A 23,449-nucleotide genomic window follows, 5' to 3' on the forward strand; every position below is an offset into this window, starting at 1 on the left:
TTTATTTATATAAAAAATTAAATAAATATTTCCGCATTTTAAAATGAGTTGACGTTTCATTTGGTATCAGAGCCAGGTTTCTGTATAGGGTTGTGCCGTCGCTAGCTTCTGCAACTCAGTCTTTAATGCCTCAAGTCTGTAAGCTTTTACGATTTAAATGTTTTAATGATTTATTGTTGTCACCTGCATGTTTTAACGATTTACGCTTTATGATGATTTACTGTTTATGTTTAACTATTTTTACGATTTTAGGATCAGAATTTTCAAAGCTAGATTAACTGCATGATGGGTTACGTTTTAAATGGACTGTATTCAGATATGCCTCCCAGACGCGAGCCTAGGATGGTCAGAGTGGATGATATCCCTGAGAGTGGCAGAGGACCTCCACCACCACCACCGCCAGGGGACCCAGCTACCCGAGTTCTTGAGTATATGGCTAGACTTTTGGAGAAGGTACAGCAGGCTCCTAGACCCCAGGCGGATGTTTTTGAGCAGTTCCGTCGACTCAACTTGAAGGAGTTCGGGGGTACTACTGATCCGTTCTTAGTTGAGGGATGGATCCAACCTCTAGAGCTTCACTTCGCTTACCTTTAGATTAGGGATGGCGACCGGGCCAGGTGCGCCATCTATATGATGAGAGATGATGCGTCCCTGTGGTGGGAGGGCGCCGCCCATGCTGTGGACTTGGCCACCCTTACCTGGGCCAGGTTCAAGGAGTTATTCTACGGGAAGTACTTTCCAGCAGATGTCAGGGGCCGCCTGACGAGGGAGTTCATGAGTCTCCGCCAGAGAGATTCATCTGTGGCGGAGTTCATCCGCAAGTTCGACAGGGGCTGTCATTTTGTGCCCCAGATAGCGAGGGATGCCGATCAGAAGCTGCGGCACTTTTTGGATGGTTTGAGACCCACCCTCCGCCGTGATGTCATGTTGATGTGGCTGGCAGGTTACAATGAGGCCACAGCCTGCGCTTTTTAGGCGGAGCAGGCTTTGCGGAATATAGATTTTGAGATGCAGCGGAAGCAGCATTAGGCTCAGTCCAGCTCCTAGCCGCAGAAGATATAGTTTACTGGGCTGCCGAGACAGCAGGGGCAGCAGAAGCCCAAAGGACTGTTTAGGAGGCCACAGCAGCAGCAACAAAGACCTCCTCGGCGCCGGGGGCGCCTATGCCAGACGACAGGCAGCCTTGCCTGTAGTGCAACAAATTTCATATCGGCAAGTGCTTATGGGGGACCTACAGGTCTTTTGTTTGTGGCCAGGAGGGCCACAAAGCAGCAGACTGTCCTAAGAGCAAGGGACCCATTACCGGCAGAGCATTTGTGATGCATGCCGAGGAGGCTGAAGCAGCACCAGACTCGACACTGATTACTGGTAACCCTTTTGGTTTAAGATTTAAAATTAATGTACAATTGCATGGATTTTATGATTGTATGATGACCTAATCATGGGATTTATAATTTAGAAAGATTTAGGATGCATGTTCTACTTGGTTGAGATTAAGAATTTTATCGTTTGATCCGAGAATTCTATGGATCATAATACAATTTTCGAAACTTTTAGGGGTTAATTGGCAATTTTTAATTTTTCTAAGGTCAAATTTCTAACTTTTGGGGATTCATATTTGGGTTATTCAATGATTTTTTTCAAGGATTTTTGGTTAAATGCCAATGATAAGTTTCTTAAGTTCAACTCTATCAGATTTGATGGTATGTTTGTCGCAAGGACGATATATATTGCAGGAGTAGCCACGCATGCATTGCTAGATTCAGGGGCTACACATTCGTTTATATCTGAATCTTTCGTGAAGCGAATAGGAATCACACCAGTAGCGATGGATTTGGGTTTCAGAGTATCGATTCCATCCGGGGACCAGATGTTCACTTCCCGGATATTGAGAGGATTGGAGCTCAGATTACAGCAGAAGGCAGTACAAGCAGACCTGATAGTATTACCGCTACCAGAGTTTGATATCATACTGGGCATGGACTGGCTCTCTTCTCATGGAGCAGTCATAGATTTTCGCCAGAGGTCAGTGTCTGTAAGACCTCCCAGTGGGAAGCCATTTGTATTTGAGGCAGCTTGACATTAGCAGTTCCCACATGTCATTTCCTGCATGTGTGCGAGGAAGCTTATTAAGAGGGGCTGCCAGGCGTTCTTAACAACATCGTATCAGTGGCAGAGCCAGTCAGTCAGAGGCTGGAGGATATAAACATGGTTAGCGAGTTCTCCGGTGTATTCCCTGACAATGTTTCAGGCACTCCACCCTACAGAAAAGTGGATTTCTCTATTGAGCTCAAGTCAGGAACAGTGCCGATATCTAAGTCACCCTACCGATTAGCGCCCGCAAAAATGAAGGAGCTCAAGGATCAGATTCAGGATTTGCTGGATAAGGGTTTCATTCGCCCTAGTTTTTCTCCTTGGGGCGCACCGGTTCTTTTTGTTAAGAAGAAAGATGGCAGCGTGCGTCTCTGCATTAACTACCGAGAGTTGAACAGAGTCACCATTAAGAATAAGTATCCGTTGCCTAGGATCGAAGACTTATTTGATCAGCTTCAGGAAGCCTCGTTGTTTTCCAAGATAGACCTTCGATCCGGTTACCATCAATTGAAGGTGAGAGAGTCAGATGTGCATAAGACCGCTTTCCGAATGCGTTATGGGCACTCTGAGTTCTTGGTGATGCCCTTTGGTTTGACGAAGATGCCAACGATCTTCATGGATCTCATGAATTTCGTATTCCAACCATTCTTAGATCAGTTCATCATAGTCTTTATTGACGATATTTTGATCTATTCGAAGAGCCGGGAGGAGCACAGTCATCACCTGAGAACAGTATTGCAGACTCTACAGGATAGACGACTATAATCCAAGTTCACCAAGTGTGAGTTCTGGCTTGACAGAGTGGCATTCTTGGGCTACAACGTATCTCAGGATGGCATAGAGGTCAATCCGAGCAAAGTAGTGTTAGAGTAAATGCCCTGTAAGCCAACTGTTGGCTAGGGATTTTATTGACTCAGTTGTAATAAACAATCTTTATTTTAATATAATATAATTTTTAATGGTTTCGTTGTACTTTATCTGTATACCCTTGCAAGCAGCATAGATAAAGTCCTTGATTATGCTTTAATACAAATGAATCGTAATTCGATGTTGAAACTCATTTGTAAACACTGCATATTCGAAATCCGATCCTAGTCGAGTCAGCCGCCGAAAACAGGGATAAAGGTCGCTTGAGCTTGAGACTAGCATCTGTGATGTTGTGTACTGCGTTTCTTGGTAAGGGCATAGAGATGTCCAAACATACAGATGGGTAGTCATATGATGATTATACCGAACAACCCTCCCTCAGACTTTCCAAGTGATTATCATTCATCAAGAGGATAAGTCCGTGGTTATGATTGTACACCATTAGTCCTTACGACCCGGGACAACACTGAGGCTCTATATGCTAGGGCTGTGCTTTGACTCGTTTACCGGCTCCAGGAGAGTCATCAGGTGGCGAGGTTGGGTATAGTTGTGACACATATAGGAGCCGGTACATCGTAGTCAGGGATTCACCGCTCACCTACGGGTGTGGATATCCCATGTGATCTGAAGTAATATTAGTGCATGGAATCTCTGGCCAGAGTATGAGATGTACGTTGGAGAAGGAATTTTCCAAATAGTACACGCGATGCCACTATTATATGTGTCACATAGTTATCGAATTAATATGCAACCCTCGATGAAAAAAAGGTTGCAGATTCGATCGTGATATAAGAGATGAAAGGACCGTACTGTACGTTAATCATAATCGACTGGTTCTTGCAGGCACTATCAGTGATATCAAGGGGATCATGGGGCGATGCTACTAGACGCTCTTACCATGATCCGATGGGTGCAATCAGAAATGAGTTCTGACATTCTTGATCAAGGTGTTGATGAAAAGAATGGGGCTAACTAGGGTAAGCCCGAATAAGAATAAATGTTATTTTGAATCACAAGGAGTTGTGAACCCACGGCTAGCTGTATCCCTAGACCATTGAGGGTCACACAAGTACTGGATCATTTGTTCCCGTTGAGAGAATAAATTCAAGGAGTTGAATTTATATTATGATATAATAAATTCAAGGAGTTGAGTTTATGATAATTAAATTTTGGGAAAATAAATTCAAGAAGTTGAATTTATGAGATAGTAAATTCAAAAATTTGAATCTTTAAATTTATAAATTTGGAGATAATAAATTCAAGGAGTTGAATTTATAAAATTTGAGAATTTAATTTATTAAACTCAAAAATTGAGTTTATTAAATATTAAATTTTGGTGTGATAAATTCAAGGAGTTGAATTTATAATATTAAATTCAAATGTTGAATTTATAATGTATTTAATTTATTAAACTCAAAAGTTGAGTTTATTAAATATAGTGAGAAGTATGTTTAATGGGCTTGTAGGAGTACAAGTCCAACATACTAAATAATTAAAGTTTTAATGGACTTTGATTAATTAATTAAACTAATTGGACTAGTCTAATTAATTAATCAAGCCCATTAATGTTAATTAAATAGGCCCAATTATTATATTATGGTAATAGGGCCATGAAGGTTTTATTTAAAGGGAAAACCTAAAAACCTAGCCACTACTTTTCTCAAAATTTCGGCCACCACTCCTAGAATTTTAGGAGTTTTGTGTCGCTTTTAATTTTAATCTCTAACGAAACATATCTTCTAAATTTCTAGTTCAATTTAGAAGAGGAACAAGTAATCCAATCGTGGACTTGATTCGTAGATTGAAGAAAGGAGAATCGAAGAAAGTTCGTAGGGATTCATCAAGAGCTAGTCCATTTATATCGGATTAGTTGGAGCCAAGTGATTTAATTCACAAAGTTATAATTTCTAACGCCCTATGAATGTTTGATTTTGAAAACCATACGAACGCCCAATCAAATATATTTTGATTGTCAAAATAAAATAAAAATTTTAAAACTTCCGCTGCGTTTGAAAATGTAGAAAACCGAGATCCAACAAGTAGAGGCAGTGAGAGATTGGCCAGTTTCGAAGAGCGTGACAGAGATCCGCAGTTTCTTGGGATTGGTAGTTTATTACAGGAAATTTATCCACGGCTTCTCTTCAATTGCGGTGCCTATGACCGCTCTGACGAAGAAGAATGCCAAGTTTATTTGGGGACCAGAGTGTCAGGAGAGCTTTGACAGAATGAAGCAGGCCTTGACCACCGCACCAGTGCTAGCTATGTCAGCAGGGCAGGGAGAGTTTGTGGTATATACAGATGCATCAAAGCTTGGTTTGGGCGCAGTTCTGGTGCAACAGGACAGAGTGATAGCCTATGCGTCCAGACAGCTGAAGGTCCATGAGAAGAATTATCCGACTCATGACCACGAGCTAGCAGCAGTGGTATTTGCACTGAAGATCTGGAGACTCTATCTATATGGGGAGAAGTGCAAGATTTTCACAGATCATAAAAGCCTGAAGTACTTCTTCACACAGAAGGAACTAAATATGCGTCAGAGGAGATGGCTCGAGCTGGTGAAGGATTATGATTGTGACATTAGCTACCATCCGGGTAAAGCTAATGTAGTTGCAGACGCTTTGTTCAGGAAGCACGCAATGTTAGCTCATCTGTCAGTACTGAGACCATTGCAGGCTGAGATTCAGAGATTTGAGATTGCAGTTTATGCCAAGGGCGAGGCCCCGAATCTTGCTACCCTGACAGTACAGCCGACTCTGAGTGATAGAATCCGAGAAGGGCAGACTTCCGATGAGCAGTTACAGAAGTGGAGACAAAGGGAAGAGGCTAAGGGCCAGAGACTGTATATAGTTATTGACGGCATAGTCAGAGCTATACATCATAGAGATAGTCAGACTGCATGGGATTCCAGTGTCCATTGTGTCAGACCGGGATCCGAGATTCACGCCTGCATTCTGGAAGAGTCTTCACTAGGCTTTGGGTACGAAGTTACTGTTCAGTACCGCCTTCTACCCTCAGACAGACGGTCAGTCACAGAGGGTGATTCAGATTCTGGAGGACCTACTCCGATCATGCATGATCGACTTCCAGGGCAGCTGGGAGCCAAAATTACTTCTTGTGGAGTTCACATACAACAACAGTTATCAAGCATCGATAGGTATGGCTCCATACGAGGCACTGTACGAGAAGAAGTGTAGGTCGCCAGTATACTAGGATGAGGTAGGAGAGCGAGCAGATTTGGGTCCGGATATTGTCAGACAGACCGCAGATCTAGTGGCCAGGATTCGAGACCGGATGAAGACTGCACAGAGCAGTCAGAAGAGTTATGCTGATCAGAGACGGCGAGATCTTGAGTTCGCAGTGGTGGATCATGTTTTTGTGAAGGTCGTACCTATGAAGGGTGTGATGAGGTTCGGGAAGAAGGGCAAACTTAGCCCTAGATTCATCGGACCATTTGAGATCCTAGAGATGGTTGGGACACTCCCATATAGAGTTTCTTAAGTACATGTCGAATCCTTCACATGTGCTTAATTATGTTGCGTAAGTACATAATGTGTTCCACATCTCCATAATGCGTAAGTACATGTCGAATCCTTCACATGTGCTTAATTATGAGGCACTTCAGCTGACACCGCACTTATCATTCGAGAAGAGGCCGACACAGATCTTGGACAGACAGGAAGAGAGACTCTGGAATAAAGTGATCTAGATGGTCAAGGTCAAGTGGCTGAATCATTCAGAGGAGGAGGCTACCTGGGAAACCGAGACCGAGATGAGGAGTCGCTATGTAGAGGCCCGTATTTCGTACATGAAAATTTGCGGAAAATTTTAACATTTTCTCTTTAACTAAATAAAAAGCCTCATTCATAAAATAAACTAATAAAAATGGTTCAACATTTAAAGTAGCAGCAAAAGTAAATATTTTTTTTAAAGTAACAACTAAAATAATTTCGACAAAATAAAAACTGAGTTTGGAATAAAAATAATAAGTGCTGAAAATGAGGTCCTCGGGTTGCTACTACTGCCGACCCACGATGGCTCACTGGTCCTCGCCCTCGGTCCCGACCTCATCTGTACATACAACAATCAAGTCTAGTGAGTCTAAAGATTCAGCAAGCATATATCGTAAATAACAAGTACATATATCATAAAATTTCATGCCATGTAAAGATATCATGTCGTAAAATGTAACGTGGAAATATCGTGTCATAAAGCGTATCATGACAATCGTGTCATGAATAATTATAAATACGTGCATAATTTAACTGAAAATCGTAAGTGAAATATTTGCTCCATAGAGCCATATCATGAAATAGCATGTAATAATTTTCTGTTGAGATTATGTTCAACGCAAGTGGCCCATGAACTGAACCTAATCGCCTGATCAGACTAAACCACAGTATACTGGACGGTAGAGATCATCACAGCCCTTGGACTAGATATCCGTACCAATAAATGAACATGAACATGTTAGTGACCACCGGGTGAGGTAATAATCCCATGATAAGCTGCAATCCCATGTTAGTGAGGTGGCCACAAGCAATATCGCATAAATCTCAAAAATGAGTATTTTATATTTTATGCACGTAATATAATTAAATAACCTAATTAAACATCCGGTATTAATTTACCAAATCGGTTAGATCGTTCTCAGGCTCGCTGCGCTCTAATTCTAACATTAAAAATAAGCAAATGATTTAACTTGGCCAAAACTTCGTAATTGAACCCAAAAACGAGACAATTACGCTCAACGACTTAGTATTTAACCATGACTCCGTGTCAACCCGAACCAACACCGAACCATCATTTATCCATGATTAAAATACTCTTAAAATACTGGAAAACATGACCATAGGGCTGTAATACAGGAAAATTATGCATGGAGGCAAAAATCATGAAACGCTCTTTCGAGAGTCACTTTGGTACATTGCACCTTAAATTCTCGTACGACCTCTAAACTTAACGAAATCACGAACGGCCAAAAAGCCAACCAAGATTCGAACCTCCTTGAGTATTCAACAACCAGAATTTCGAGACTCAACCTGCAACTATGGTGGAGTTGCTGTCAAGTCTTGCATCCAGCGAGTAGGGGCTTGAGCTAATGGACCAACATGACTCAAATACACTCTAGTACTTGCCTAGGTGCAGCCTTGAATGTATGGAACCGAGCCAACCCTTGAAATCACAAAAATCATGCCAAACGTGAAGCACACGTGGGAGTAAAAATTTCTGCACAGATTTTTTTGAAAAGTTGCTGCCATAATTTCGAATATGCTTCATGATTCAAGAACAAAATATGGTTTAGAAACATGTATAGGACTTGATTGAAGAGAAAAGAATAATATGTACATGCCTTGGATTTGCTTGAAACGAAAACAAATCGATACGACGAATACGACACGGAGGAGACGGAGTTCCTTTTCTTTTCTACTTTTCTCTCTTCTTTTCTTGCTAGCCTCTCACGATTTTTTTCTCTGAATTTCACTCTCAATTTTCGAAAATGAGGAGAGGGAAATGGCTAGGAGGTGAATGAGGATGTCTACTAATTGAATGGGAATTGATTGGCAACTTTAAAACCTTTCTATCCTAGTTGCTTGTGAGATATGGAATGATGTGTGATATTATTTGATTGAGGGAGATTTTAGGGGGATATTTGGGGGTGAGTGGCCGATTCTTGAATATCAAGAATAAGGGAGAAAATTGCTTAATGGTTAATTATTGATGATTTAAAATGAGGGGATTAACCATGCAATGAAAGGATTAAGGAAAGATATCAATTGAAAATTACTAAAATTTATCAAATCCTCCAAGTGTGGTGGCCGAATTTTTCTTTTAAAATAGGGTAGGAAATTGCTTAATTATTTAATTATTGAAGATTTAGATTGAAGGGATTAATCATACCAAGAGAGGATTGAGGAGTGATATCAATGAAAATGAGTTGTCAAACTTTTAAATCATTTGAAGTGGAGTGGCCGAAATCTATTATTAAAATGAGGTAAAATATTGCCTAAATCTTGTATTTTAAATATTTAAAGTTTTATCTACTCATTAGGTATTTTAGTGAATGAAATAAATTAGTTTGGGATAGTAATTATCTTGCATGCATGGCTAATTCTTTTAAATTAAATTACTAACATGTTAACTAACATGTTAAGTTATAATTTATAAAATAAAATAAGCCTAGGTTAACTTATCTCAATTGGTCACATATTTTATTTTAGGTTTTTAATTAAATTATTGGACATAAAAGAATGTATTTACTACTTATCTCTAATTAATTAATTAAATTCTTAAACTTTCTTTTACATTAAAATAAATTTATTCTTTGACTTAAATTAAATTTAGGAATATTTTCTTATCATTAAATTTTGTCTTAAAACTCCAACTCCAGTCCGGCCTCACTTATTTAAATGAAAAGATAAAACTAAACTTATGCGATTTAAAATAAGTAATCATAACTATCAAATTTAAAAATGCTTTAAATAATAAAGAAATCATTTTTAATTTAAAATACTAGAAATTATGCATGGCTTATACGTAGTCTTATTTAACAGGTTCTACAACTCTCCCCCCTTAAAAGAAATTTCGTCCTCGAAATTAAAACTCACAGAATAATTCGGGGTAACGACTCCTCATCTCTGGCTCAGACTCCCACGTAGCTTCCTTCTCCGAATGATTAAGCCATTTGACTTTCACTAGCTTCACCTACTTATTCCGAAGCCTTTTCTCCTGTCTGTCTAAGATCTGCACGGGTCTTTCTGCATAAGACAGGTTCGGAGTGAGCTGCAACGGTTCGAAGTTCAAGATATGCGAAGGACTTGCCATATACTTCCTCAGCATAGATACGTGGAACACATTGTGTACTCCGGCCAGATTCGGCGGAAGAGCAACACGATAAGCTAGCGTCCCAACCCTGTCGAGGATCTCAAATGGTCCAATGAATCTCGGACTGAGCTTTCCTTTCTTTCCGAACCACATGACACCCTTCATAGGTGCTACCTTCACGAAAACATGGTCCAAACTCTAGATCTCTCCTTCGCTGATCCGCATAACTATTCTGTCGACTCTGAGCAGTCCTCATCCTATCACGGATCTTGACTACTACATCGGTAGTCTGCTGAATAATCTCCGGACCCAATTCTGATCTCTCCTCTACTTCATCCCAGTGAATAGGCGATCTGCACTTGCGAACATATAGTGCTTCATACGGAGCCATACCTATAGACGACTGAAAACTGTTGTTATAGGTGAACTCTACCAATGGCAAATTCGACTCCCAACTCCCTGAGAAATCGATAACACAAGCACGGAGAAGATCCTCTAAAATCTGGATAACTCTCTCTGACTGCCCATCTGTCTGAGGGTGAAAAGCTGTGCTAAACAACAACTTCGTACCCATAGTCAAATGCAAACTCTTCCAAAATGAGGAAGCACTACAAGAAAAAGGCCTACAACAACGGTTTTTCCCCGTTGTTGTAGGTCTTTTAAAACTGTTGTTAAAGCCCATGTGGTTAAAGGGTGCGCTCAAAGACAACGGTTTTTATCCGTTGTTGTAGCTACAATTTGCGACGGGTTTTAACAAATAGTCGCACATAAATATTGCGATGGATTTTTGTTAATCCATCGCTAATTAGCGACGGTTTTAAATACTGTCGCTAACATTTGCGACGGTTTTAAATACCGTCGCTATGTTAGGCAATGCATTCCGTCGCTAATTTTAGCGAGAGTTCATTCATGATTTCCGTCGCTAATATTTTCAGTAAAATAAAAATAATTACTTTTAACAATTTAATAATTCTAAAAAACTTGTAATTTGAATAGATTAAGATCTTAACTAAAACTTAAAAATTTAACAAAAAATAAAAAGAAAAAATTTACATAAATAAGCGGGGATTTTAAAAAATTAGAACAATTTTTTAAAATTATCGAAACTAAAATTATGTAAGAAAAATTTTAAGTGTTGTGAAGTGTGTTTTAAAATGGACAGAGTTTATAGAAGAGTTGCGACGGGTTTTGGTTAAACCGTCGCAAATAGCGGCTGTTTATTAATGACCCGTCGGCGATTTATAATTTGCGACAGTGTTTTCTCAACCGTCGCTAATTTTAGTGACGGAGCGACGGTGTAAGATAAACCGTCGCTAAGTAAAAATATGCGACTGATTTATTTAAAACGGACACTTAATATAGCGACAGATATATAGTGACGGTTGTAGGCCAAACCGTCGCTATTTTTAAATTTGCGACGGTTTCAGCAAAACCGTCGCTAAATACGTTTTACATCACCTTTTCCACAACAGTTCAAGAAAACCGTTGTCAATTGTCAAAAAAAAAACTACGCTAATAGACAACGTTTCTATAAACCGTTGTCTTTGACCCTAAAAAACGCTCAAAAAGACAACGGTTTTACAAAACCGTTGTCATTGACCCTAAAAACCGTTGTCTTTGACACCTAAAAGACAACGGTTTTTATAAAACTGTTGTCTTTTGTTTAAAAAACACACTTACGACAACGGTTTATACTAAAACCGTTGTCAAAAAGCATACGACAACGGTTTTAGTAAAAATCATTTTCGTAGGTGTGTTGTTGATGTTGATTTTTCTTGTAGTGAAGTGAATCTAGGATCTCGGTCAGACACGATCGAAACGGGAATACCATGAAGTCGGACTATCTCCCGGATATACAACTCTGCATACTGAATCATGGTGAAAGTCGTCTTAATAGGCAAGAAGTGCGCTGATTTGGTAAGACGATCAACAATCACCCAGATAGCATTAAATCCTCTGACTGACTTTGGTAAACCGGTCACGAAGTCCATGGTAACATTTTCCCACTTCCACTCGGGAATAGGAAGAGGCTTGAGCATACCTGCTGGTCTCTGATGCTCCGCTTTCACAAGATGACATTTCATGCACTCAGATACAAAACGTATGATATCCTTCTTCATGTCGGGCCACCAATACAACAACTGCAGATCTTTGTACATCTTCGTACTCCCAGAGGTGAATAGAGTACGGCGACATGTGGGCCTCTGATAAAATATAATCGCTGCTAGGAACCCACATTCTGTCTCGATATTTCACAACACCTTCGCTAACTGTATACAAGATACTGCCCTCGGCCTCATCTCTCTGCTTCCATTTTTCCAACTACTCATCTGCTGACTGCCCACTTTGAATACGGTCTAGAAGAGAGGACTGAATAGTCAAGGTAGATAGACGGGGAACTCTACCTCTTGGATAAGTCTCTAGATCAAATCTCTGCATCTCAAACTGAAGGGGTCTAGAAATCGTCAAATGAGCCACCAACGCGACTTTCCTGCTCAATGCATCCGCAACTACATTAGCTTTACCATGGTGGTAGCTAATGTCACAGTCGTAATCCTTCATTAGCTCCAACCAACGCCTCTGATGCATGTTCAGCTCTTTCTGCGTAAAGAAATACTTGAGGCTCTTATGGTCGGTAAAGATCTGGCACTTCTCCCCGTACAAATAATGCCTCCAAATCTTCAAGACAAAAACTACGGCTGCCAACTCTAGATCATGGGTAGGCTAGTTCTTCTCATGGGTTTTGAACTGTCGAGAAGCATACTCTATCACCTTCCCATGCTGCATCAACACTGGACCTAGACCGAGTTTCGAAGCATCGGTATACAGAACAAACTCACCGGGCCCTGACGGCATGGCTAATACTGTCGCTGAGATAAGAGCTTACTTCAAAGTATCGAAGCTCTTGTGGCACTCCTCGCTCCACACAAATTGAACATTCTTCTTTGTCAATGATGTGAGTGGGACTGCGATGGAAGAGAATCCCTGAATGAACTTTTGATAATATCCTGCTAGCCCAAGAAAACTGCGGATTTCTGATGCATTCTGCGGCACAACCCAATCTTTGACTGCTGCAACTTTCGCTGAGTCTACCTCAATACCGCTGCTAGAAACAATGTGGCCTAAGAATGCCACCTTCTCTAACAAGAATTTGCATTTACTGAACTTCGAGAATAGCTTATGCTTCTGCAAGGTCTGCAAAACTGTGGTCAGATGTTTGCCGTGCTCCTCGTGATTCTTCGAGTAGACGAGAATGTCGTCTATGAATATTATCGCAAACTGATCAAGATACGACTGAAAAACGTGATTCATGAGATCCATGAAGATCACAGGCGCATTCGTCAAACCGAACGGCATCACAAGGAACTCGAAGTGGCCGTAACGAGTCATGAAAGCAGTCTTGAGAACATCGGCTTCTTTCACCTTCAACTGGTGATAACCGGAACGCAGATCAATCTTGGAGAATACCGAAGCTCCCTGCAACTGATCAAATAAATCCTCAATCCACGGCAGTGGGTACTTGTTCTTTGCTATGACCCTGTTCAACTCCCGGTAGTCAATACAAAGCCTCATCGAACCATCTTTCTTCTTCACAAACAAAACTGGCGCGTCCCATGGTGAAAAACTCGAGCGAATGAACTCCTTGTCAAGAAGTTCCTAGATCTGCTTCTTTAGTTATGCCATCTCCGTCGGTGCTAATCGGTACGGTGCCTTTGAGATCGGTATCGTACCTGGCATAAGCTCAATAGAAAACTCCACCTCTCGCTCGGGTGGTATACAAGAGACGTCATCAGGAAACACGTCTAGAAAATCCCTAACAATTGGGACATCGGAGGCTGACTGACTGGGTGCCTCGGGGACGGATACAAAATTTGCTAGAAATGCCCGACACCATCTATGCATGAGCTTCCTAGCCTGAACACAAGGTATAATGTGCGGTAAAAGAAAGTACCTGTCTGGCTCGAATAAGAACTGCGTCATCCTCGGCGGTGCGACTAGAACAGATCTCCGCTGTAATTCGATCAAAACTCTGTTCCTTAGTAGCCAGTCCATCCCTAGAATGATGTCAAACCCTGGCATCGGTAAGACAATCAGATCCGCATAAACAAGATTGCCATGAAGCTCGAGATCTATGTCTCAGATCACATTGGTAGCTGCCAGATCTTCACCAGAAGGCAATACTACTGAATAGGCTACATCTAGCCCAATGGTTTTGCCCTTGAGAAAATTAGCAAAGACCTCCGAAATAAACGAGTGAGTAGCCCCTGAATCTATCAAGGCATTCATAGCTGAGCCAGCTACAAAAATTCTCCCTGAAAGGTTGGAAAATCAAGCTAAACCCAATAATCATAAGTACTAACTTATAGACATGCAAAGGCCAAAGTTTTTCTAACTTAAATTCCCAAAAGTAATACTGAGTATAGCATGCAATCCTAACAAAATTCTAAGTTCAAAACATTAATCCCAATTCCCAAAACATTGAAATCTAATTATTAACTTAAAGCGTTAAGTTACCTGTCATAAGCATGGTCTCCGGGTTCGTCTCTGTCGCATGGAGGGCAAAAACTCTGCCTTGGGTAGGCAGATTCTTCTGAGGGCACTGGTGCAGCAAGTGGTCTGGGCTACCACACTTATAACACTTCCCTGAGCCATACACACATGCTCCAGGATGGCGGCGTGTTCACTTGGGACAGACTGGGTGCTCAAAGGTCATCGGGACTGCGTGTCCCTGCTGCCGCTACTGCGGTCCTCTGTTTCTGGACGGGCCGAGATGAGGCCTCTTATGCTGCTGCTGCTGAGGAGGAATGCGGTGTGGTACTGGAACTGGTTGCTTACCCTGGCGATCCCTCTCAATGTCAATCTGATCTTGCTCTGCAGCAAGAGCTCTGGAAACAACGACTTCAAAGGAAGTAGGGCCAGCCACCCTAACATCACGGCGCAAGACCGGCCGTAATCCATCTAGAAAATGCCTCAGCTTGGCACTCACATCATTCGCAATCAGGGGCACAAAATGGCAGCCCCTCTCAAACTTACGGATGAACTCCGTAACCGTCAGATCTCCCTGCCTCAGGGTCATGAACTCCTTGGTCAATCTAGAAGGCACTTTGTAAGTAAAATATTTGGAGTAAAATACCTCCGTGAAGCGCGTCCAGCTAAAAGTAGCCAAGTTCAGGCCTACTGATGCTCCTTCCCACCATAAGCGGGCATCTCCTCCGAATAAATAGGTGGCCAACGAACTCTGTCCGCATCCCCAAGCTCCATAAACTCAAAGATAACCTCGAGGGACTTGATCCAGCCCTCGGCAATCATGGGATCTGTCATCCCTGAAAATTCCTTCGGACGCATCTTCATGAACCACTCATAAGTAGCCTCGGGCCCTGTCGGCCTGGCTGCCATAGCATTGTTCCCCGCAAACTGTACGAAGAACTGAGTCATCCCAGCTAGCATCTGGGCATTCATGTTTGGTGGAGGGAGTGGAGGTCCATTCCTCTCCTACCTCTGATTCTCACCGTCCTCGTGACGAGGCTCATCAACTCTCGCGCGCTCAAGGATACGTCTAGGAGGCATATTGTTCCATACATAATCCATACGTAACCAACATGCATAATCTCCATTATTTCTTTAAATTTAAATAAATATTGCATAATTAAAAATCTTGACATAAAACATTTTATTAAAACATGCTGTTAAAATATTTCATGCTTTAAACAAAATGCATAAATGTAAAACTTACAGACCGAAGACGTGACTTCGTGAGCTTCTCGAGGTCAGTAGTAGTACAACCCTTTACAAGAACATTGGCTCTGATAACAACTGTAGAGGCCCGTATTTCGTACTTGAAAATTTGCGGAAAAATTTAAAATTTTCTCTTTAATTGAATAAAAAGCCTCATTCATAAAATTTATTGGTACAAATGGTTCAACGTTTGAAGTAGCAGCGGAAGTAAATATTTGTTTTAAAGTAACAACTAAAATAATTTCGACAAAATAAAAACTGAGTTCGGAATAAAAATAGTAAGTGCTGAAAATGAGGTTCTCGGGTTCCTACTACTGCCGACCCACGATGGCTCATTAGTCCCCGCCCTCGGTCCCGACCTCATCAGTACCTACAACAATCAAGTCCAGTGAGTCTAAAGACTCAGCATGCATATATCGTAAATAACAAGTACATATATCATAAAATTTCATGTCATGTAAAGATGTCATGTCGTAAAATGTAACGTGGAAATATCGTGTCATAAAGCTTATCATGACAATCGTGTCATGAATAATTATAAATACGTGCATAATTGAACTGAAAATCGTAAGTAAAATGTTTGCTCCGTAGAGCCATGTCATGAAAGAGCATTTAATAATTTTCTGTTGAGATTATGTTCAACGCAAGTGGCCCATGAACTGAACCGAATCGCCTGATCAGACTAAACCACATTATATTGGGCGGTAGAGATTATCACAGCCCTTGGACTGGATATCCGTACCAAAAAATGAACATGAACCGGTTAGTGACCACCGGGTGAGGTAATAATCCCATGATAAGCTGCAATCCCATGATAGTGAGGTGGCCACAAGGAATATCGCATAAATCTCAAAAATGAGTATTTTATATTTTTATACACGTAATATAATTAAATAACCTAATTAAACATCCTGCATTAATTTACCAAATGGGTTGGATTGTTCTCAGGCTCGCTGCGACCTAATTCTAACATGAAAAATATGCAAATGATTTAACTTGACCAAAACTTCGTAATTGAACCCAAAAACGAGACAATTACGCTCAACGACTTAGTATTTAACCATGACTCAGTGTCAACCCGAACCAACACCGAACCATCATTTAACCATGATTAAAATACTCTTAAAATACTTGAAAACAAGACCATAGAGCTGTAATACACGAAAATTATGCATGGAGGCCAAAATCATGAAACGCTCTTTCGAGAGTCACTTTGGCACATTGCACCGTAAATTCTCGTGCGACCTCTAAACTTAACCAAATCACAAACGGCCAAAAAAAAGGCCTTCCTAACTCAATAAGGTACTGTCCAGTCCAAGGCCATAGGTTAAAAGCCAACCAAGAACTCGAAACACACCTCTGAACCGAAGGCAAAGTTGCTTTAAAATTCCAGCGGCAGCAACTGTGCTTGCTTCGCTTCGATTACAAGGCTAATGGTCATTGGGGCTTGAACCACCAACCAGAGCCTCTTCCCAACATCCTAAGGTATGGTTTGAACCATGTCTAAGGGCCCTAGGCCAACCATAATCCAAACAAACACCTACGACAATCTGAAGTACCACCCGAGAACACCATGCTGTGCCGTGGAGGTGTTGCTTCATTTTGTTGTCATATATCATTCCAGTGGCCATTTGATTGACCATGGCATGATCTATACATCATGAGGTATTGTGTGAACCATGGCTAAGGGCTAGAAGCCAACCAAGATCAACCCAACACACAAATTTTGTAACTCACACACCCAAAACCGAAAAAGAAGGAAACCGAGGGACTTGTCTTGTTTGTTTAAACTTTCGATAGGATCATGAACCAAGCCATGAAAAGTCATCTTGGTCATGTCCTAGACATGCTAAGTAAGGGTCCTAACCAGGGTTACAGGCCCAAAAGCCAACCAAGATTCGAACCTCCTTGAGCATTCAAAAACAAGAATTTCGAGACTCAACTTGAAACTATAGTGGAGTTGCTATCAAGTCTTGCATCCAGTGAGTAGGGGCTTGAGCTAATGGACCAACATGACTCCAATACACTCTAGTACATGCCTAGGTGCAGCCTTGAATGCCTGGAACCGAGCCAACCCCTGAAATCACAAAAATCATATCAAACGTGAAGCACAAGTGGGAGTAAAAATTTCTGCAGAGATTTTTTTGAAAAGTTGTTGCCATATTTTGGAATATTCTTCATGATTCATTAACAAAATATGGTTTAGAAACATGTATAGGACTTGATTGAAGAGAAAAGAATAATATGTACATTCCTTGGATTTGCTTGATACGACGAATACGACACAGAGGAGACGGAGTTCCTTTTATTTTCTACTTTTCTCTCTTCTTTTCTTACTAGCCTGTCATGATTTTTTTCTCTGAATTTCACTCTCAATTTTAAAAAATGAGGAGAGGGAAATGGCTAGGAGGTGAATGAGGAAGTCTACTAATTGAATGGGAATTGATTGACAACTTTAAAACCTTTCTATCCTAGTTGCTTGTGAGATATGGAATGATGTGTGATATTATTTGATTGAGGGAGATTTTAGGGGGATATTTGGGGGTGAGTGGCCGATTCTTGCTTATCAAGAATAAGGGAGAAAATTGCTTAATGGTTAATTATTGATGATTTAAAATGAGGGGATTAACCATGCAATGAAAGGATTAAGGAAAGATATCAATAAAGAATTACTAAAATTTATCAAATACTCCAAGTGTGGTGGCCGATTTTATCTTTCAAAATAGGGTAGGAAATTGCTTAATTATTTAATTATTGAAGATTTAGATTGAAGGGATTAATCATACCAAGAGAGAATTAAGGAATGATATCAATGAAAATAAGTTGTCAAACTTTTAAATCATTTGAAGTGGGGTGGCCGAAATCTATTATTAAAATGAGGTAAAATATTGCCTAAATCTTGTATTTTAAATATTTAAAGTTTTATCTACTCATTAGGTATTTTAGTGAATTAAATAAATTAGTTTAGGATGGTAATTATCTTGCATGCATGGCTAATTCTTTTAAATTAAATTACTAACATGTTAACTAACATGTTAAGTTATAATTTATTAAATAAAATAAGCCTAGGTTAACTTATCTCAATTGGTCACATATTTTATTTTAGACTTTTAATTAAATTATCAGACATAAAAGAATTTATTTACTACTTATCTCTAATTAATTAATTAAATTCTTAAACTTTTTTTACATTAAAATAAATTATTCTTTGACTTAAATTAAATTTAGGAATATTTTCTTATCATTAAATTTTGTCTTAAAACTCCAACTCCAGTCCGGCCTCACTTATTTAACTGAAAAGATAAAACTAAACTTATGCGATTTAAAATAAATAATCATGACTATCAAATTTAAAATGCTTTAAATAATAAAGAAATCATTTTTAATTTAAAATACTAAAAATTATGTATGGCTTGTACGTAGTCTTATTTAATAGGTTCTACACGCTACCGGGAGTTATTCGGTACCTTCTAAATTTCGAGGACGAAATTTTGTTTAAGGGGGGAGAAGTGTAAGGTTCGGGAATCTAATTCACGTAACCTGAGTGCATGCAATCTAAGATTTTATTTTTGAATTATGTTTTTAATTATTTTTATGCATTTTATGCCTAATTCATGAATGATAGGATTTAATTCATTAAATTTTTAAAAGTTCACGCATTAGGGTTTCTAGATGCATTTTACGCTCAAACGAGAAAAGGAGACCGGAGAATTTTCAGGAAATTTATTTTTATCACGCGATTTATTTTATAAATTAATGCAAGGTGTTTTTAAGTCGATTTTTTCAAAAATAGGATTTTATTGGGTATTTTTACCAGCATGGTTTTATTTTTCGATACGCAAATTTAATCGAATCGGGGGACGATTTGAGATTTCGACTTATATTTTTAAAATCTTTCCAACACGAAATATTTTTCGTGAGCATGTTTGGATTTATTGGGCCTACTTTTAAGCTTATTGGGCTTTAAACTCTTTTAAATATTTTAAAATGCTATTTTTAGGCCCATGAATTAATTGTTAGCAACATAATTAACACTAATTTACTTCCTAAGCGTTTCTATAAACGTAATCATCCTCCACTCAACCGCCCACTCCTTCCACTCACAATCATTCTCGGTCATTGTTGCTGCAAAGAGTTCGGTGCTTCCATTTTTCATTTCAAGCAAAATTCTTCCCTTCGGCCTTGTGTCTTCGATCGTGTGGCCAATTATAATCACCAAGGCACGCTGTGTAATCTCTTTTGTCATCACACTCGTCATATACATGTGGTTATGTGTGTATCATTGATAAAGCTTTTGTACATTATTGGAAGAAAAGTAAAAACGTGCTTATTAGAAATACGTTTTTCTCATTCATTTTCTTTCCTTCTTTGTACTTGGAATAAATAAGAAGTCAACTGGTGCTTTTACTAGTTAGTTGAGAATTCCTTCAGCTCATCTTGCGAGCTTCTCTGTAAATCGAATGGAGGTTATCTTCAAGCTTTTATTCAATTTCATTTCTAAAATGGTATCAGAGCACTAGGTTCCGATCTAGATCTACATCCAGTTATGGTGAGAGCTAATGTGCCACAATCTCAAGCTTCAAGTTCGCAGATCGGGAGAGTTGCTCTCGAAGACTCGAGCAGCCCATACTTTCTGCAAAATGGCGATCATCCTGGTCTTGTGTTGGTATCTCACTCTCTTGCAGGAAACAATTACAATACTTGGAGTCGCGCGATGTCTGTGGCACTTACTACTAAGAACAAACTTAGTGTTGTTGATGGTACGTGTTTGCGTCCTCCTTCTGAAGATTTGTTGTATGGATCTTGGATCCGGTGCAATAGCAAGGTGATTTCATGGCTACTCAACGCTGTAAGTCGAGAGATAGCAGATAGTCTCATGTATATTGCTACCGCACATGAAATCTGGATTGATCTTCGGGAAAGGTTTCACCAAAGCAATGCGCCTCGAATTTTTCAAATTAAAAAGCTATTGACTGATTTACAGCAAGGTTTTCGATGGATGTTAGTACTTATTATACTCGTCTGAGAACTTTGTGGGATGAATTGAAGGATTTTCAGCCAGTATCGGTATGCAGCTGCGGTTCTATGAAGGATTGGGTGAAATATCAGAATCGGGATTGTGTTATGCAGTTCCTGATGGGGTTGAATGAGTCGTATGCTCAAATACGTGCCCAAGTCTTGATGATGGATCCAATTCCTGCAATATCGAAGATCTTCTCATTAGTGGTGCAAGAGGAACGCCAAAGATCTATACACTCTGATATTTCTGGTTCATCATTGGATCGTAATCCAATCTTGTCTCCAAAACCGATTAATGCTGCTGTGAAGGGGTCTTCATATGGTAAGGGTGATAAAGGTGGGAAATCAGATAATTTGACATGTTCTCATTGTCATTATACAGGTCATACCATAGATAAATGCTATCAATTGCATGGGTACCCACCAAGCCACCCAAAATACAAACAGAAACAGCCTGCATTCAAAGTTAGAGCAAATGTTGTACCCAATGTCCTGAAGGTTGATCCTCAAACAAATCTACAGTCGGAAAAGGACTCTAACAAAATTGGGAATGAATTGCTAAGCCCTGAACGATGCAGGCAACTCCTTGACTTCCTAAGCACTCAACTACAGCTTGGACATGGCACCACAACTGATTCCAAACAGCTTGAATCCTCTGCGTCTTGTCTTAGTGGTATTTCTTCATTATCCCTTAATTTTTCTTCAATTCTTAATGATCATTGGGTCTTAGACATAGGGGCAACACATCAAATCTGTTGTTCCCTTGCATCTTTTCAATCTTTTAAAGCCACAAATTCCACTGTCACACTACCCAACATCTCCACGGTTGCAGTAACACATATAGGTACTGTTTTCCTACCTCCTGCTTTGGCACTGGAGAATGTCTTTTTTGTTCCCCATTTCCATTTCAATCTTATTTCCATCAGTGCTCTCACTAAGAATCTAAAATTTTCCGTATTTTTTACTTCTGATTCTTGTGTCATTCAGGACATTACCAAGAACAAGAGGATTGGGATGGGTAGCTGTGTTGGAAATCTTTATATTCTGAAATCTCCCAGCATAACCCATGCACTCTGTAATGTTTCTTTTACTCAAAGCCAACTGTGGCACTATAGAATGGGACATCCATCTTTACCAAGGTTATCTGTATTAGGATCTTTGCTTAAAAACAATTCAATAAGTCCCAATGATGAGTTTGATTGTTCAATCTGTCATCTAGCTAAACAAAGAAGGTTGTCATTTTCTTCTAACAATCAAATCTGTAATACTCCTTTTGAGTTGATTCATATTGATGTTTGGGGCCCTTTTCATCCTTTAAGTGTGGAAGGATATAGGTATTTCCTTACCATAGTTGATGACTACACACGCTATACTTTGATTTATTTGATGAAAACAAAATCTGATGTTCTGGGGATTTTTCCCAATTTCTGTAGACTGGTTCAAACTCAATTCAGTTCCAAAGTCAAGTCTGTCCGATCAGATAATGCCCCGAAATTGAATTTTTCCAATTTTTTCAAGACTGAGGGAATTCTATCATATCACTCATGTGTTGAACGACCACAACAAAACTCCGTCGTGGAACGAAAACATCAACACATTTTAAATGTAGCCCGAGCTTTGTTGTTTCAGTCACACATCCCTTTGGCTTATTGGAGTGATTGTGTCTTAACCGCAGTATATCTCATCAACCGGACTCCCTCTCCTCGGATTTCCAACGAAAGTCCTTTTGTATTGTTATTCAAGAAATACCCATCCTATCTTCACCTTAAAACCTTTGGATGTCTTTGCTATGGTTCCACTCTTTTGAGTCAACGCTCTAAGTTTTCCCCTCGTGCCATAAAATCTGTATTTCTTGGATACCCCTCGGGTTACAAGGCTTACAAGCTTCTCAATATTGATACCAATGAGGTCTACATATCCAGGGATGTGGTTTTCCATGAACAAACTTTTCCGTTTGCAGAACAACCTTCTCCTCCCGATCCATCTATGCATTTCTTTTCGGAGAGTGTTCTTCCTGCACATATTGATATGTCATTACCTACTGATGAACCTCCATCAAACCACCTACATCAAACCCGAACTCGTTCCAACAGATTACACACCAAGCCTAGTCATCTCCGTGACTATCATTGCTTTAACTCTTCCTCATGTTTTTCTTCTACTGCCCATCCTCTTTCTTCAGTCCTTGGTACCCAGCGGCTTTCTGCTTCTTACAGAGTTTTTGTCAATAACATTTCATCCATTCATGAGCCTCACACCTTTTCTCAGGCTGTTCAACATCCAGAATGGTGTCAAGCCATGGCTGATGAGTTACGTGCTTTAGAAAGCAATGACACCTGGACCATCGTTCCCTTGCCACCTGGAAAACATGCAGTAGGTTGCAAGTGGGTTTATAAAGCCAAATTCTTGGCGGATGGGACTCTAGAGCGATACAAGGCTCGATTAGTGGCCAAAGGGTATACTCAACAAGAAGGAGTGGATTACTTTGAAACATTTTCCCCGGTTGCAAAGCTGGTGACAGTCCGAACTTTGCTTGCTATCCGAGGATGGTCTTTAATGCAGCTAGATGTGAACAACACATTTTTACATGGGGACCTATTTGAAGAAGTCTACATGTCAATTCCTCCAAGTTATAAACCACAGGGGAAACCTTTGCAATCCAATGCTGTTTGCAAGTTACAAAAGTCTCTATATGGGCTTAAACAAGCTTCTCGACAATGGTTTGCTAAATTTTCCTCTACCCTTCTACAGATTTGTTTTATTCAATCCCATGCAGACAGCTCCCTGTTTGTTCGAACACATGATGATGTATTTTTAGCTTTATTAGTTTATGTGGATGACAAAGTAATTGCCACAAATAATAAAGCTGAAGCTGATAGTTTGAAAGCCTTCTTGAATATGAAATTTAAGC

The 23,449-nt window shown here is 39.9% G+C and overlaps 2 protein-coding genes across 2 annotated transcripts; both read left to right on the plus strand.

Moving 5' to 3' along the window:
- Positions 1-633: 633 nt before the first annotated feature.
- Positions 634-2,080, plus strand: LOC140959309 (uncharacterized). The gene is made up of 3 exons (XM_073417174.1): positions 634-954; positions 1,257-1,368; positions 1,737-2,080. The coding sequence occupies exons 1-3, from the start codon at positions 634-636 to the stop codon at positions 2,078-2,080; spliced, it is 777 nt and encodes a 258-aa protein (XP_073273275.1).
- An 18,456-nt stretch (positions 2,081-20,536) lies between these two features.
- On the plus strand, positions 20,537-22,776 carry LOC140960495 (uncharacterized). Its single transcript, XM_073418782.1, has 2 exons — positions 20,537-21,211; positions 21,526-22,776. The coding sequence occupies exons 1-2, from the start codon at positions 20,605-20,607 to the stop codon at positions 21,558-21,560; spliced, it is 642 nt and encodes a 213-aa protein (XP_073274883.1). The 5' UTR covers positions 20,537-20,604; the 3' UTR covers positions 21,561-22,776.
- Positions 22,777-23,449: the final 673 nt, after the last annotated feature.

This window comes from Primulina huaijiensis, chromosome 15 (genome assembly GCF_012295235.1).
Source record: "Primulina huaijiensis isolate GDHJ02 chromosome 15, ASM1229523v2, whole genome shotgun sequence".
In the NCBI taxonomy this organism is placed as follows: Eukaryota; Viridiplantae; Streptophyta; class Magnoliopsida; order Lamiales; family Gesneriaceae; genus Primulina; species Primulina huaijiensis.